This window comes from Parathielavia appendiculata, assembly GCF_033297405.1.
Source record: "Parathielavia appendiculata strain CBS 731.68 unplaced genomic scaffold N657scaffold_2, whole genome shotgun sequence".
Lineage (NCBI taxonomy): Eukaryota > Fungi > Ascomycota > Sordariomycetes > Sordariales > Chaetomiaceae > Parathielavia > Parathielavia appendiculata.
In genome coordinates this window covers 3674499-3691236 of record NW_026944221.1, presented here as the reverse complement: position 1 = coordinate 3691236, position 16738 = coordinate 3674499, and the positions used below count along the sequence as shown (strand labels likewise).

Here is a 16738-nt window from a genome sequence, read left to right as displayed (position 1 = left end):
TGCAACGGCATCTCCGGGGCTCCATTTTCTCATCTGATGCCAACTTCAGTGCTAATTAAGTTAAATCTTTTGGCAATCATTAAAGGGTCCAAGACGGTGGGTCAGGGCAGGTCCCACAGCGACATCCAGCCCTTCGGTAACCTTGTGAGACATTCCCGAACCAGGACTTCAGCTCTGTGCAGTTCCGACGAACAAAGAAAGCACACACCAAAAAGTGACAATGCCACCGTTTCGAAGAGATTGAGCTGTTGCAGGAAACGGGAAGAGGGTCGCATTGAGAGCGGGAAAGCTGGGGCCGCGGTGCTGAGTCTTGGGATTGCGGAGAATCGAAGGGCGACTCCTCGGTCTCCACAATCGGACCGAAGAGGCTTACACTTTCAGGCGTGGTCCACTCCCGCATGTGCAACGCAGCCTCGTTCATTCGCTCGCGTCCTCCAAACGTTGTCAGCTGAGCTGCGATATTCAACATTCACGACTTGCCTGTGCCAGGAATGCATCGACTGGCGGCCTGGTGCGGAAGCTGGTAGGCGAGTTTGGAAATTAACTATAAAACTATTTTATAACTATGCTTATCTAGGTATACTAAACTCAATTTCTACTAATAGTAGCAGCTCTTCTCTAGATGAATTGCTAAATACCATATTTAACTAATAACTATTGTCACGGGCAACGCCCGTGCCAGGGTTAGGGCTGCATCCCATGTAGATTAGATAAGGCAAGCTCACTGGAGTAGGTCTTGCGTTGCCACCCTCTTGGTCAGTGCGCAGCCCCACCTTGCCGTGCGAATTTTCCCACGGCTGCGCACAGCCCACAGAGTTCTGGCTCTGTTGGATTTGGCAGGTGGTCAGAGAGGGCAGTTCAGGGGTGACTAATGGCTTGGCACCAGGATTCTCAGGATCAGGAACAGGCAGGGAACTTCTGGAAGAACGGAGACAGGAACGATCATCAATTGAGTGGTTGCCCATCTTTTTGGTACCCAATTACTACGGTGCGGCACATTCGTGGCTGTTGGCTTTCCAACAGGTTCTGTTGGAAAGCCAACAGCCACGATTCCACGGTGTTACGCTTTATGGGAGCCCTTGAGACAGTGAACTTTTCGAGTGCCCGGGACCAGCCCAGAATCTGTCAATTGAGTGTTCTGTCCTCCTCCTTCTCCAAATTGCCTGGGTGCCTCCTAGACCTTATGTAACAGCTGTGTATTACCCCTGACCAGGGTACGATACCGGCAACCCAGTTTCCGAGTTTCAAGTGCCTTCACTTCCAACACCTGTCTTCGCTCCCCAAAGACAATGGGAGAAGGAGGTGTATATAGTCTAGGACCTTTAGGCCTACGGGCATCATTGTAGCTTCCTCAGTAAGCAATACAAGCAGTTAGCTTCACCTACTGTCGAGACATTTGCTTGTGCACTTGTTGTGAACCTTTTGGCTTCACCGAACCTCGCCCCGTTGACAAATTATAACCTTCAGGAGTCCCTTTCAGAAGTTGGGGCTTCGAGATTCGTCACAGTAAGACAATCGAGCATGCGGGGCAGCAGTTCAGCTTTATATCATTGCGCTTTGGGATTCACGACCTCTCAGCCTTGCAGAAATATACCAGCCTGTGGCCTTCCTCTTCCGTGATAAGGGTAACAAGGGAGAAGGACGCAAAACCATTGGACGGCTATATTTGTCAACACCACGCCCGTTCCAACGATTTGTTCCGTTGCTTCCGAATAACTGGCGTTAGCCACACCGTTGCGACAAGTTCGATAACAGTTTGGCCGACTCTTCCCCGGAGTTCGGTTTCGGCCGGATTGTGGGGTGGACCACCATCGAAGGTTGCCATGGTGCCATTTCCCACGATGCAAACAACCATCTACCCCATATCAACAAGCGAGCCTTCGTAGTAGGGCCGAGGTCGATGGCGGAATAATTACACGTACAGGCTTGTTTGAGGGGAGATATCCTCTACTCTTGCAGCGTACGCTACCCTATACTCTGTATCCGGGGTAGTGTGCTGGTGCTAACCTGGGGTTCGGACCGATATTGGTGCCGAGCTCCTCTTCCTGCGCGCTTCTCCGCAGTGCTCATGTAGGCCCCCTAGAAACCTGCGACGGCCGCCTCAAAGTGGTGTTGTTGACCACAGCATCTGCACGGGGAGCGGGGCGCTCCAAGATGTACCCTCGCTTACAGCTCTCTTGGAGAAGCGACGATTTGGGCACTACGCCGTTGCCTATTCATACATAGCTTTTTTACGGAGACAATCACGGTACCCGGTCGACGTTTATGAACAGTCGGTCCTTTGCTGTTGGTCAGGAACGCGTCGCTAACCGATGCTGTTCAAGATCCCTTGGCCGAATCATACTCTCCGCGGATCTCAGACATACTCATTGGCCAGGAATGACCAGCCGATAGATCTGACAAGAAATTACCTCCACGTGTGGACAGAGAGGTGGTCTCGTCGCAGAGGCTCTCTGTTTATCACGGAGGAATGATGTTGCAGTCGGCCCGGGATGGCATGGCCTGCTGTTGAGTGCCTGCTTCAGAACCCCATCGCTGTCCCATATCCAGCTACCCCAAGCCTGACTCAAACAGTCAACCCGCGATGAGGCAATTTACCGCCAGCCATGGTATAAAATGCCAACGCGCGTAGAAACCCAACCCATACAAAGCCAAAGGGCACACCATGAACGCCGAACTCATCCCATACCGCGCCACCTTTCACAACTCCCCCTTCCCTGTCTTGGGCAAATACGTCACCTCGCTCGCGCAATTCCCCACATCCCCCTTCTCCCCCAGCTCTTGCGCCGGCACAAACTGGCCCGTCTGCAAGCTGCCCCGCACAAAGTAAACATACCACACCTCATGCAACACATCTTCGCGCCTTGTACCCGCCATATCATCAGACCCTGTACATCGTAGCACGACCCTCCCGCCGCTGAATATCTCGAGAGCTCTCTGCACGTCCTCGCGCGGGTAGCGCCGCCGCGGGTCCGGCAAGATCTTGGCTCTTTGGAGCGCGCGGTAGGTGTCCAGCGTGCGAAAGAGCGCTGCCGCGCGCGTGAAGTAGTCGACAACTTCCAGCCCAATGCTGTGGAAGGCGCCGTAACAGGCTGGCGAGAGGGTGTTGATGCAGGTGGCGTGTTTGGTGTATGCTTGTTGCCAGAAATGATTGTTGGGCCCACTGATATTCGGAGTTAGTTTGACCCGAGGTGGCCGGTGGGTGTGTGGTAAGGGAGAAGAGGGCAGAACTGACGATGCGGCTAGCCAGTACCGGTCCATGAACCCAAACAATTCATCTTGGCCGTAGTAGCGGAGGATGGAACTGATGTTGGTGTAGTGCGGTATCATCTGGCAGTATTCGTTTGGGGTGCCGTCGCAGAGGGCGGGCCTATTTGTTGCAGGCGTGGTCAGCGGATGTTGTTCCTGCATATGACCTCAACATGGGCCGTCTGTTGAGCCTGAGCATACCGCTAGCGGCAGACGCAGATAATGCCTTACCATAACCCGCGCAGCGTCCAGTCCTCTTCAGCGCCCGCGGCATAGACTTCCCAGTCCCAGAACTGTGCCAGCACCATCCGGCCGCCTGGTTGCACAAAGCAGCACGAGTCACCGGCTACCGGCGTGTTGTTATGGCAGCTCATCGGCCCATCGAGAGGACAAAAGGGCGCTGCGCTGAGCGGCTCGTAAGGCAAGACATTCTGCAGCTTGGTGTTGAGGAAGGGGATATGCGAGACGAAGTCGCTGGCGTACGACAGAAGAGCGCGCAGCGAAGTCGCCATCGCTGGTGACAAAGCTTTCTTCTGAGTACGGTTTTCCCTAGTCGGCACTCAAGCTGCTTGAAGCTCAATCAAGAACATTTCGGGGCGTGGTGGACAGTGCGAGATGTTGATCGTGCGTTCCCAGGAGACTGAATGGGTGGAGTCAAGAATGGGAACCTTGATGTCCGTTACGGTAAGGCTGAAGCTGATGGGTATTGACTGGTTCTCGCATGCTTGGCGCCCCGCTTTAGGGGACCAAGACACGAGATGGACTTCGTCCTCAAATGGATGCAGTGCACCAAGGCAACGAGAAGACCTTAAAACGAAGTTGTTTCATATCCATCCCTTTCTACTAAGAGCTGGGAAAATCCTTTTCGTTTTGCTTTCTTCTTCTTGTAGGCAGCATAATCCTCTTCGATTCATAGCTTACCACCTGGCTTGCGGTCCTTTCAACCGACCAGAACACCACCACCCGTTCCTGTTTACAACCTTGTCCCTATCATCAACTTCCACAAACGATCTCAACAAACTCACCGGAACTATCACAACCCACCCCTTTGCTACCAACAACCCGCCGATATATCACAGGCATTTTAGAATGCGTCCCGATCCGCCAGGTTTCTTTCCCCCGCCACGCTCCATCCCACCTCTCTCCCCTCCGCACAAAGCCACCGCAATCCTCCTCCACGGCCGCGATCTCAGCGCGCACAGCTCTGGCCCAGACCTCATCTCTACTCCTTTCCCTTCCCCTCCCAATCATCATCATCTTCCGCTTCCTCTATCCAACCCCTCAACCCAACGCCAACCCCATCCCCAGAGTCCCAGTCTCAGATTCCTTCATGCACCCTTCGCACGCTCTTTCCCCACACCAGATTCGTCTTCCCCGTCGCCCCGCGCCACCGTGCAACCATCTATGCCCGCAGCATCATCCACCCATGGTTCGACAGCTAGCACCTCGACGACGCCGACACGCCCATTGACGCCGGGGAATGGCGCTGCGTCGACGGCCTGCGGGATACGGTGGCCGATCTGCACCGGCTGACCCGCGAAGAAGCCGAATCGGTTGACGGCATGAAGAATATGGTTCTCGGTGGGCTGAGTCAGGGCTGTGCGGCGAGTTTGATGGCGGTGTTGCTTTGGAAAAGGGAGCCGTTGGGCCGGGTTTTGGGGATATGCGGGTGGTTGGTATTTGAGAGGGATGTTGAGGAGGTTTTGGCGGGTGGACGGGACGAGTTTGATCTATTTGAGAGGGAGGACGGGGATTGGGAAGGTGAGCAGGTGGTGGATGTCGAGGCTCGAATGGTGAGAGTGTTGAGGGAGAAGTTAGAGTTGGAGGACAGCAGCCAGGCAACCTCCCGCCCAAAACCATTCATACTCCCGTCTTTCTGAGGCACGGGACCGAGCATGATACAGTGCCTGTTGCTCGTGGGAACGGGTGGCCGAGTGCTCAAGAGCTGCTGGACTTGACGCTGAATGGAGATTGTACCAGGGCCTCGGCCACTGGTACTTACCGACCATGCTCGCAGACATGGCAACATTCTTGACACACAGGACCAGTTGGGAACGAGGCGAGAAACCTTCATGATGTCATTACCGCATTACAAAACCTAAGTTCCTGTCCCATGCTCCCTCACTATGCGTCCATCATAACCATGCCATGCGCCTAACCCAAACCACTGATGCAAAGCCCCCATCACCTGAATCCCGACATCTCCGTTCAGAGCCCGCAGTTGCTGAGGGGGACTTGTTGTACACTGGCCTCGACACGGCCCAGCTGAACGGCGTGGCCGTCTGTCAAATCGTTCATCGCATTGAGACCAATGTTGAGACCATGTGCGGACCGGTCGATGGCCAGAATGTAGATTGTCTTGCCGTTGTATGTCGCGGACCAGCACGTGCCGCAGTTGGGCGAGTTCCAGCCGCCAACGGCCTCCGCACCACCTATGTAGGGAAACTAGTCGCCTGTCAGTCCTTCGTGTTGACATTCTTGGTTAGCTAACAAACTCACCCTTGTGATGTCGCCTTGAACTTGCCTGTGCCGTCATGTCAGCCATACCGTCCGCGTGACGCTCGCAACTGGGAGGAGCAAACGGCCTGGGTCACATACCAGCCGTACTTCCAGATGAGGCCGTTGGTGCCATCGCTGCATGCAACAACAGACAGGGACCGTGCAGAGTCGTCGTAGCCAACGTCGTAGCTGACTGTCGTTGCTGAGGCGGCCGCGAGGAGAGACGAGATGCCGAGGATCTTGGAGAGCTGCATGTTGATGTTTGGATCCGGTGTGAATAGAAAGATGCCTGGAGCAAGCGTATGAAGATGGCTGGTGAATGGATATGTGTGCTAGCCGAGTCTGCTGGTGATGACGGAGCCAAAACGCGAAGTGATGGTTGAGGAAGAAGAGAGAGGAGAGCTAGAGGAGTTGAGATTCCAAGCTCTTATAGACAGCGCACAACCATTCTGTCTCCTTCCTTCTTCTTTCTCTTTCATGCCATTGCCAATGCTCAGGCTCCATGTTCGGTTCCCGCCGTCAGAGCTAGCGGCTGTGCTTTCTTTCTGTGGTATTCGCTGCTTGCTTATCCTGTTTGCAGAGCCACCGTGACTTCCTCGCCAACGCGCATGCAGCGAGGATCCAATCCAGCTGCCCGTTCCACGACGTGACTATGCCTGCCATGTTCGTATTCCAGATCGATAATATGTAGCGGTCGGGGCAAGCACAGGGTAGGGCGGACGGGATCAGCACGGCAGGTGATCGGCAGATGCCGACTGCCGACCTCGTATTTCAACGGCTAAATCGCCCATTGTGTCGCCCTCAATGGAGCACATTGATCTGGAAGGCTGGCATCACTGAAACAAGGCAGCATTGCCTAGGTAAAAGCCGGAAACGGGTCCGGCACTGCCGCCCGGACCTGGATCTGGTATCAGAGCACCTTCCCTTTTGTCCCGGCTAACTCGGGCCCGGCATTCTGGAAGGAAGCGAGACTGACGTCGACCGGTCAACACGCCTGCTGCTATCCGTGTCCACACTTGGAGGCCATCGCTTCACACCTGGCCATCAGTCACCGGCTGTCCATCTTGGAGTCTTCGATAACACGAGGGACAGCGCGGCCGAACCAAAATACCGGTTCCCCTCGTAGGACAGCGACATCACGGAGATGCACAGCATAATTCTACGCCGTTCAATCCGAAGAGGCTAGTTCAATCATGCCACCAAGACCCTTGCTGGCCCTGCGTAACAGCGGAGGAAGTGGCTGATGTTGAGCCGCAGTATCACAGGTATAATCGGGCCATTGGTTTTGGAGGAGCGCAAACACGAGCTGACTTGACTATGATTCTGAGATGCTGGGGATAATCCATGGTTGCCAGCCTCGGATCAAGTTCTCGAAACCAGAACTACTTCTTCGAGGACTTGGCTTCTTTGGTTAACGAACTCGAATCGTGAGCATCGGGTCTGGTTGCTAGGCAGCGCGTCCTCATTGCGGCATGGCAGAGCATCGCAGAGAACAGTAACCGAAGGCGTTCAACGAACAGCAAATGGTGTCGGCTCAGATATTAGCCGCATCTACAGAAGTGTCCTGCCAGGCCTATTTTATGATAAATGCGAATGCCTGTCGGAGCAGGAGCCCTGATTTCCCCAAATGACGCTCCCAATTTTACACACAGGAGCGACGGCCGTATGAGTAATGGAGAGACCCCGCTACTATACGGCCTCCCAGTCCATGGCCTCAACCATGAAGTCCCACTGGTCCTCGTCATCCTCAGCAGCCGCCCAGTCCACCTCAAGCATATCCGCATCGGGCTCGGCTCCCCACTCCAGCGGCCCGACCTTCACGTACGCCTCGGCGATGCTTAACGCCTCGTCAAACCCTCGAAAAATGACCTCAAGCATGTGCTCCAGTCTGTACGAGTCCAGCGGCGCAGCAACCTTCCTAGTGCGCCACTCCCTCTCAGGCATGGCTCCCTCGTGTCGTTTTGTCGGACTTCCTTCCCGAGCATGATGATGATGGTTGTGGTGGTGATCATGCTCGTCCCCGGCCGTCTTCCAACGGTTCCTCAGATCTTTGGCCCTCCCCAACTGCACCCTCACCTCACCGGTGCCCAGCACCCCATGCAGCGGGTTCTCCTCCTGATCCAGTGCTGCCAGTACATTGGCATGATACCGGTGCGTCCTCTGCCCATTCCCGTCCGCCCACACACTCCCCGCCAAGCCCTTAGCATTCTTGTTCTTCACGTGCGTGTCAGCATGCGGGCGTGTCGTCGTTGTAGTGGTATAGCCCCGCGGTATTTCGACGCCGAATACGCCCAGCAAGTGCACCAGTGCCCGCTCGATCAGCATGTAGTACTCGAAGAAGTCGAGCTTAAACATCAGCTCTGCCTCGTAGACGACGGCCAGGTCGGCGCCCACGCGGTCGACGGCAAGGCGGTAGCCCTGGGCGAGAAAAGGTAGCTTCCACTGCAGGCGGCGGATGATCTTTTTGTAGCGGGCGAGTTCGTGCGGGGCCGAGGCGGGAGGTCGTTGCGGGGTGTCGTCTGCGTAGGGCGGATGGGGGATGTGTCCGTTGTCGACATGGCCGACCGGGGCCGGGGGCACCGTCAAATTCGGTGACAGGAGGGACGGGGTGCTGTTCCTTGTTGGGCGATGCCATGACGGCGCGTGTCGCGAGTTGGCCAAGCCGGCCATCATGGGGTGTCAAGTAAAGATAGAAATAAACTGTAAGGTCGGTGATCGCGGAAACGCGCGTGGCAAGTCGTGTTGGCCGCGAGTGATTGTGGATGTTGGATAACTGACGGTCTTCATGACTTCTCCAGCATCACAACCCGAGAACAGCTCGGTCCCTCGATTACCCATCATCGAGTTCGCATCGGGCCAGAGGCGCATGTTTCGGGCGATTGTCTGGCGATATTATTTTGTCTTTTGCGAGTATCCGTATTCGTGCATGTTCTATTGCGGTCAGAGTCCCGTTGTGGGGTTGGGGTCATTGTGTCTTTATCTCCAACCTTGTTATGAAACAGTGACTACGTCCGTATCTTTTGCCGAATACCGCATAAGCACAAGTCATTCTGCCTGTTGGCCCACTCAAGCATTAAATTCTTCTTCCTCACAACCCGAGCAGAGCCCGAGAATGCAATGAAAAAGAGACTTGCGTCACCTAGAGGCAGTGCAGGACTAGGGACACGGTGGCTCGGTTCATGCACAAGTGCAGAGGAATCAAAGCCGAGGGACAAAAATTGATTTAATCAAGATTCTTGTCCGTAGACAAGTTTCAGAGATTAAACTGAAAAGAACAGATACTACACTTGATCTAAGCCAAAAGGCAAAGAGAGCTGAAAAAGAAAAGAAAAACGAACTAAATTTGGAAAGGCGAGCGAAGGTTATATAGCCCGCAGTTGGTGGTCTGTGCACACCACAATATCCCGGCCCCACTACGATTGTCTGTGCGCCGTGAATAGAAATGGGCACCATGGGAAACTCTTCTCGGCCCCACCCCTCCCGTCCAACCTGCTTGTGTCGCCGGTCCAGGCCGCATTCTGTCGGTACATGAGGCAGGGTCTCATGAACCGTCCAACGCAGTGTGGCAATGGGATCTTGCGCAGGCTGGATGATACGGGATCGCGTGGTATTCACCAATCCGCTGCACGGTCGCTGACCTGCTGACCATCGGCGCGCACGGACCAGCCCGACATGCGATGCGCAGATCTCCACCAGGCCGCAGTGGCTAGGCTGGTGAGAATTGACGTATCTGCACCACACCGGCTGACCTCGTCGCTGACCTCGCCCGGGCCTAGCGGCGGGCTACAGCGCCTTCCAGCAGGGTAGCCACTGCCAGAGGCGCTAGTCTCGCTGACTGGGAACCCTACACTACAGCAGCTATAGGCCCCCAGTCCCAGCTCTTCCGTCACGCAACGCCTCTCCTCCTCGCTCCTCCTTCACATCGCCGAGCATCCACAGCCATGGTTTCGAAAGCCAAACAAAGGAGGGCCGCGGCCGCGACAACGGCGGTGCCGCAGCCGCCCGTAGAAGACGTTATTACGGTCGTTAGTCCGGCCGATGTGTCGCGACAACGCGGACAGCGCATGCAGCAGCAGGGGGTGCCGCTACAACACGCCGAAAGGAACGCGGTCAACAGCGCGGAGCGCCGCGCCAACGCGCAGAATATCCTCACGATGATCCACGGCTGCAGGTTGAATAAGACGTCCTCGACGTACGGGCCGAAGCAAAAAGAGTTTCAGGCGTTTTGCCGGCGCAAGCAGTATCACGACGGCGACACCGTGACGCAGGGCAAGCTCCTCCTTTTCTGGTGGAGGAGGTTGCCAACCGGCCGCTCAAAGCAAAGAGCCCAAAGGTCGACGGCGGTGTGCCGCAGGAGAAGACCCGGCTCGCTTGGCGCTCTGTTCGCGGGTATACCACCGCAATTACGGACCTCTACCGCACGCAAAAGGCGCTCGGTATGAACACCCACCCGTCGCCGCGCGAGGACAGCGTCCGAGAGTACCTCAAGGCCCTACAGCGACGCGACGCTCAGCGGGACAGAGATAATTACGCCGACAAGGGCCGCGACACCCTCCTGGACGGTTATTCCGAGGAGGAATTCGAGCGCATATGCCGCGAGCTCTGGGCGCGCGGTGGTGCCTCGGCGTCGCCGGAGCACCACTTTCGGACCCTCGTGGACCTGCTTCTCGGCCATTATATGCTTGCGCGCAGCGGCGACCGCTGCGCCGCCGAGCTTTCCAACTTGTTTACGTTCGAGTTCACTGGTGAAGGCCCGACTCGTTGTATGCCGCTGGTCCTTACCACCCGCGCTGGGAAGACGAATCAGCACGGCCGCCTCGAGACCGCCGGCGCTCTGCGGAACAAACGACCGCTTATCTGCATGCTAAGCGGCCTTGCGTTTTATCTTCTATGCCGTTGGGACCTGGGTGACGAGCCATTCCCGGACTTCAGCCGACGCGGCGCATGGTACGATATCCGGCTGCTGAAAAGTAGCAACGCCAATCGAACGGCGCCTCTCGCTTACAACTCGCAACGTAACTGGGTCGTCAAGGCTTTTGGTTACGCCGGCGTTTCTTCGCAGAAGAAGACACATATAGGCCGCAGCTCGGGGGCAGAGACGGCCGAGCTCAAAGGGATGAGCGAGGCCCAGATCCGGCGCGCCGGGCGTTGGAATCAGGAGCAGATGGTTGGCTGCTACCTTAACGCGCTGCCGCGGAAGTTTACGCGTATGATGGCCGGCCATCCTCCACACATGGGCTGTTTCGAAATCCGCCGCGCCGCGATCGCGCCGCCGGAGGCCCTCCTTGCGATGATCTGGCCCGGGCTAGAGCGCTGGAAAGGCCGGTTCGGCCCCGGCGCCCATCAGATAAACGACCTCGCGGCGATGGGCCTGACAAACCTGCTGTTCTACTTGCGCGAAGTGATCTTGCAAGACTCGGCGCTCCTCATGCCGCAGTTCCCCGACAACCCGGTGTGGAACCACCCGGTTTTTCAGCACGAGGCGTACCGGCCATACGCACAACAGGTCTTGGCCTTTGCACGGGGGGAAGAGCGGCCGAGCCAGCTGGCCATGATAGCCCAGGCGATGCCGGTTTTGACCGACTATCTGAAGACTATGGACGCGCGCAGCGAGGCCAGGGCGGCCGAACTAAAGGCCGAGCTATAGGCCGAGCTCCAGATACTTACGGCCCAGTCGGCGCGGCTCCAGACACTTCTCACCACGGGACTTACCTTCGAAGTCAAAGCAGCCGGTTCGCAGGTGGTCGCGGCGGTGGCGGCCGCAGTCTTACCGCCGCGACCGGAAGGAAAAGAAAGGGGGGAGAGCCGGTATACGGCTGCCCAGTCAAGTAGCGAAAGCAGTCGCGCAACGAGCCTCGGCCCGGCGAGAACGGACGACGCGCCGGAGCCACAGCCGCCACAATACCGCATGTGCAGGGCCGTCAAGATGGTAGAGGGCCTTTGGCACGAATGGACCGTCGGCCTTCGGGGAATGCCGGCCATAGCGGCCCTCGACAGGAAATGGGGAAGCCGGTGGCGTGCAGGGCGGCGGAGCGAGCTGCAGTGGTACTCTCTGCGGCTGGAGGTCATCAAGGAGATCCAGCGCGTCGCACAAGCGCAGCGGATCGGCGAGCAGGCGGCGATGTATATCGTCAACATGCAACAGCAGCGGACGGGCTGCTCCCTTGACCAGTTTTGCAAGCGTCTACGGGCGAACAGGAAGGAAGGCGAGGCCGGACAGCCGCGCGGCCGGCCAGCCGGCCGTGCAACGGTGCAAGCGTAGTGCAGGAGCATCGTATTGTGTACTAGTAGTAATGCAACAGTATTCCCCATACTGAATAACGTTGGCTTTAAATTTCGCTCAAATTTCGTGGTAACTGTCGATATAATGTAAGTGGTGGAGAGGGGTGACATCTCCCCAGCCGCTGACCGCACGGTCCTAAATGCGGTGCATGGTGGCGGTAAGTGGCTGAATCAGCCACTAAAACCACCTGGTGGACATACTGTTGTTCTGTGACTACCCTAGGGCAGTGCTCTCCAGCGCTAAGATATGTACAAGTACTACCTCTAGCACTCGTCAAGTAGTGCCCATCACACGACGTCGGACTCCGGCAAAGTCGGCGCCTCGCGTTTCCGACTGCCGCTCGAACTGTCGATTTTCGCCGCACAACGGCCTGTTGACGCCCGATTTGGCGCGGCTTGGCTGATGCCTCTCCCATTACCACGAGCCTGCCCTTCAAACGGAAGGAACCGATGACGTTGGACGTGAAGTATATGAAGGTCCCTCTGACATGAACCAAAGGTACGCTGATCATGTTCAACATTCCTATCAGCAGGACAATGCATGCACTCAACCTTCTCTCGACCGTCTTGGGATTATCAAGTCAAATTCTCGTCGAGGCTGTCTGACCCAATATCACTCAAATCGCCATCACCTGGAAGACTCAACCGGGCCTTGGAGGTCCTTGTTTAGTCCATGCCGGCCACCATGACGCACGACCCTGACGTTCTGATCGTGGGTGCGGGCCCTGTTGGCACGTCTCTTGCTCTGGAGCTCGCGCTTCACGGAATCTCGTTCCGCATCATTGACCGGGAGCCGGTCCGGAGCAACAAGAGCAGAGCACTGATTATCCAACCGCGCACATTGGAGCTTTTAAACCGCCATGGCGTCGCAAACACACTCATCAGCCGAGGCCGCATCCTTCGCGGCGGAGAGGTGTACATCAACAAACAGCTTGCTTCAAAGCTCGCTCTCGATGACCTCGGCACCACTGACACCGAGTTCCCGTTGCCTTTAAACGTCTCACAGGCTGAGACCGAAGGCTTCCTGGACGAGTGTCTCTCCAAGTACGGCCATAGTGTTGAACGCCCCGTCACTGCTACCAGCATCACTCAGGATGACAGCGGCGTGACCACAATTGTCAAACTACCCGACGGGACGAGCGAGACGATACGTTCCAAGTATGTCGTCGGTTGCGACGGCGCCCACAGCGTTGTCCGCCACGCCTCCAAAAAGATGACGTTCCCGGGCGGCCCTTACCCTCAGAATTTTGTCCTCTGCGATGTTCACCTGCACGACACGAATATTCCCCTGGACCGCCTAACTCTACATCTCGATGACAAGGGCAGTCTCGCTACCCTCCCCCTCAGCAACGATCTCATCCGCGTAATTGCCTCCCGCATCTGGGTGGGCTCCGAAGACGATGACGAGCCCACCCTCGACCAACTGCAGGCCTATTTCACCTCCATGACCTCCCCGGGGTCCGGCATCCTCCACGACCCTGTCTGGCTCACCCGCTTCCGCCTGCACCACCGTTGCGTCAACCAGTACCGCGACGACCGCCTCTTCGTGGCCGGCGACGCAGCCCACATCCACTCTCCAGCTGGCGGGCAAGGCATGAACGCAGGCATCCAGGATGCGATCAACCTGGGCTGGAAGCTGGCCCACGCCCTCACCCTGCAATCATCCCAGCTTAAGCCCTCCGCATCTGACGATTCTCGAAGCCTCGCATCAGCCTCAGTGTCAGCCTCCGCGGCCGCGGCCGACGCCCTCCTCGATACGTACAACCTCGAGCGGCGCCCCATCGGACTCACCCTGCTGCGAGGCACAGACCGCATATTTTCCTTCTTCTCGGCACCCACCCCCTGGTTCGTGCCCTTGCGCAATTTCTTCTTGCGCCGTGTCATGCCCTGGGCCAACCGCAGTCGCTCGAGGCGGAAGCGGGTGTTCCATTTCATATCGCAGTTTGGCGTCACCTACCGCGGCACGAGCCGCATCGTCGGCGAGGCGAGTGACGGATGGTTTGGTTGGCGGGCGAAGAAAGTGAGAGGTGGTGATCGGCTGTTGGATGGGAAGATTGTCAATCGACAAGGTCAGGAGACGAGTTTGCAGAGGGTTTGCAAGGGCACACCGCATCATCTGCTGCTGTTTGCGGGCGAGTTGGGGGAGCAAGAGGCCGCGACGGCAGCTCAGAGGGTGGTGAGCGTGTGCAAGGCCAAGTTGAGTGTGCATTACATCGCTCGGGGTGACAGGACTGTTCCATCGGAGGAGTGGTACAGTGACCCCGAGGGCGCGCTGCATGACAAGTTCGGGTTTGGAACCAAGCCAGGCTATGTGTTTGTCCGTCCTGACGGATATTTGGCGCACATTGGGCCTCTGGCGAAGCTGGATCAGTTGCTTTCGTTCCTCGAGGGTTACCTAGTTTCCCCTGTGGTCATTCCCTCTCGTTCCCCCTTGTCTTTTGTTGTTTCTCCAGCTGTTTGGGCGGTGGTCTGTGCATACCTGGTCACCAAGGCCGTCACCAAGTTGTCCCGGTTGATTGCTCAAAGGTCTTGACAAGCGGCTGCTTGGTTCTTGGGCTCGAGATTGTTGAAGCTGGGAAAAGGCCCCTGTCGCGTATTCCTATGACTTTCTTACACCTCTCTTCCCCCGCCTCTTGCTGAGAGCTTTCTCTCTGTTCAGCTTTCTCTCTTCCACAGCTTGCTCTCTCCCACTTGCATTCTCATCATTCTTCTTCGCAGACTGTAGTTCCTAATATATACCAAGAATACCTATCTATCCATCGTCAGGTCCCGAGCCGAGTCAGGAACCCTAACAGCAAACTTATGATCAAAGTTCGCATCGAGTTGGCGGTTGAGTCGGGAAACAGGGAGACTGGCTTACTGGTGATCAATTACCGTTTGTTGCATTTTGGAGGTTACATTACATGATGGCAGGCTTGGGACGGCCCGTCTCACCTGCGTAAGGACTCGCATCTATACTTGAACATTCGAACCTCGATCTCACAAATCCCAATTCACACGTCGTCGGTCAACCATGAATCCATTCTTTCAGCAGCCACCGACTAAAATATCTACCATTATCGGGTGGCAGCTTTGATCTTCAATCTCACATTTCGCTTTTTGACATCACTTCGCTTCAGCGATTCTCGCAATCTCACCACCCCGACCGCCGGCTTCACAACGCGCGATCTCGGCTTACCGAATCGCGCCAACCTGACCGACGTTCCAACCCAACCATCAGCAACCCTCTGTAAACCAACGCACAAGCGCGATCCGAACCTAGCTTCCCTAAACCGTTTCCCCGCTCACCCCCAAATTCATCACAAGAATGGGCAGCATGTTCGACGAGAACCCGAGCCTCATTCAAGAGGGGCCCGACCCATCCGAAAACGATGATGTCGCCTCGCCATGGCCCAAGAAACCCACCCCATTGGTCCTCATCCACGATGGCGGCGGCACCATTTTTTCATACCACTGCCTCGGCGACCTGGGCCGCCCCGTCTACGGCATTGCGAATCCCCGCTACGAACACGAATCCGGCGAGCCCTCCACCATCCCAGAAATGGCGCGCCAGTATCTGCAGTTCATCAAATCCGCCGTGCCGAGCGGCGACGTCATCATCGGCGGGTGGTCACTTGGCGGCCTCATCTCACTGGAGGTGGCACGGCAAATGGCGGACGACTGGGACACGAGCTTAAATCTCCTGGGTATCGTCATGATCGACTCCGTGTGTCCAATGGTATTGAGGGCACCACGGTTGCAGCTCTTGCAGCATGTCATGCAGTGGAGCGAGCACACCAAGCAGGAGACGAGGGAGCGGGTGACACGGTGTTTTGCCGAGGCTGTCAGGATGGTCGGGGAGTGGACGCTGCCTGTCTGGGAGAGGACGCAAGAGAAGGGGTCCCGGGCATCTATCGCTAGGAGGCCGCCACCTGTTATCTTGCTGCGGGCAATGTATAAGGTTCCGGTCACTGGAGACGGTGTGACGAGGGTGGATATTCACCGCCTGGATCGCCAGTTAGGATGGGGCAATTACAGGCAAGATCTGATCACTAAGGTGATTGATATTCCGGGTCACCACTTCAACATCTTCCACACCGAGGACAACTTGAACGCCACAACCGAGGCCATCAGCAGGGCGTGTCTCGAGCTCGAGGGGTTGGATAGCAGCGGTTGGTTACATGAGGAACTGGCACCGGAGCATGTGATGTGGCGATCCTCCTTGGAGTGATTCTAGAGCATCTGGAGAAGGCGTCGGGGAAGATAAGCGGTTCTGCGACTTTGGCGATCATCATTGACATTTGTGCCGCAATCTGTTCATTGTGCTCTACACTGTGGTGTTGTCTCCGTCTCCTATGACGACACAACAGGCTTCCTTGTACAATTCAACCCTGATTTGTTTGTTAGCGCGGACCTTGAGTATTTACACTTCATCTTCTGTCACTTTGAGCTTCTTATGTTCTTTCCTTCTTTTCCTATTTATCTTCGCCATCATCTTCCTCTTCCCTCTCTACTCTTAACTTCTTGTCTTTATCTTCTATATGTTTACATTTTTGTTTTCCTCCTTGGTTTCTTACATTCCGTGAATTCTGGTTCTCATTCATGTATAGTGTATGCCATGTGCCACGCTAACGAACAAACCAGGGCTGGACCATACTCAGGCAGGTAGTATCATTGATACCTGCCTGTATCTCTCTCGCTAACCGAGGAGTCTCCCCAGTTTCGGTGT

At 56.3% G+C, this 16738-nt stretch overlaps 6 protein-coding genes across 6 annotated transcripts; 3 read left to right on the top strand and 3 right to left on the bottom strand.

Moving 5' to 3' along the window:
- Positions 1-2700: 2700 nt before the first annotated feature.
- Positions 2701-3761, bottom strand: N657DRAFT_565656 (ribonuclease Trv; the record flags this gene model as incomplete). Its single annotated transcript, XM_062788376.1, has 3 exons — positions 2701-3163; positions 3236-3370; positions 3481-3761. 3 exons carry the CDS (start codon positions 3759-3761, stop codon positions 2701-2703), a joined length of 879 nt encoding a protein of 292 aa, XP_062651771.1.
- Positions 3762-5457: 1696 nt separating this feature from the next.
- Positions 5458-6002, bottom strand: N657DRAFT_654071 (uncharacterized protein; the record flags this gene model as incomplete). Its single annotated transcript, XM_062794472.1, has 3 exons — positions 5458-5694; positions 5749-5773; positions 5848-6002. 3 exons carry the CDS (start codon positions 6000-6002, stop codon positions 5458-5460), a joined length of 417 nt encoding a protein of 138 aa, XP_062651770.1.
- A 1435-nt stretch (positions 6003-7437) lies between these two features.
- On the bottom strand, positions 7438-8418 carry N657DRAFT_564589 (uncharacterized protein; the record flags this gene model as incomplete). Its single annotated transcript, XM_062788290.1, has 1 exon — positions 7438-8418. One exon carries the CDS (start codon positions 8416-8418, stop codon positions 7438-7440), a length of 981 nt encoding a protein of 326 aa, XP_062651769.1.
- Positions 8419-11674: 3256 nt separating this feature from the next.
- On the top strand, positions 11675-12010 carry N657DRAFT_678507 (uncharacterized protein; the record flags this gene model as incomplete). Its single annotated transcript, XM_062796074.1, has 1 exon — positions 11675-12010. The coding sequence occupies one exon, from the start codon at positions 11675-11677 to the stop codon at positions 12008-12010; it is 336 nt and encodes a 111-aa protein (XP_062651768.1).
- A 705-nt stretch (positions 12011-12715) lies between these two features.
- N657DRAFT_567023 (uncharacterized protein) lies at positions 12716-14563 on the top strand (the record flags this gene model as incomplete). The annotated part of the gene is made up of 1 exon (XM_062788473.1): positions 12716-14563. One exon carries the CDS (start codon positions 12716-12718, stop codon positions 14561-14563), a length of 1848 nt encoding a protein of 615 aa, XP_062651767.1.
- Positions 14564-15346: 783 nt separating this feature from the next.
- N657DRAFT_654067 (alpha/beta-hydrolase) lies at positions 15347-16307 on the top strand (the record flags this gene model as incomplete). The annotated part of the gene is made up of 2 exons (XM_062794471.1): positions 15347-16167; positions 16247-16307. The coding sequence occupies 2 exons, from the start codon at positions 15347-15349 to the stop codon at positions 16305-16307; spliced, it is 882 nt and encodes a 293-aa protein (XP_062651766.1).
- Positions 16308-16738: the final 431 nt, after the last annotated feature.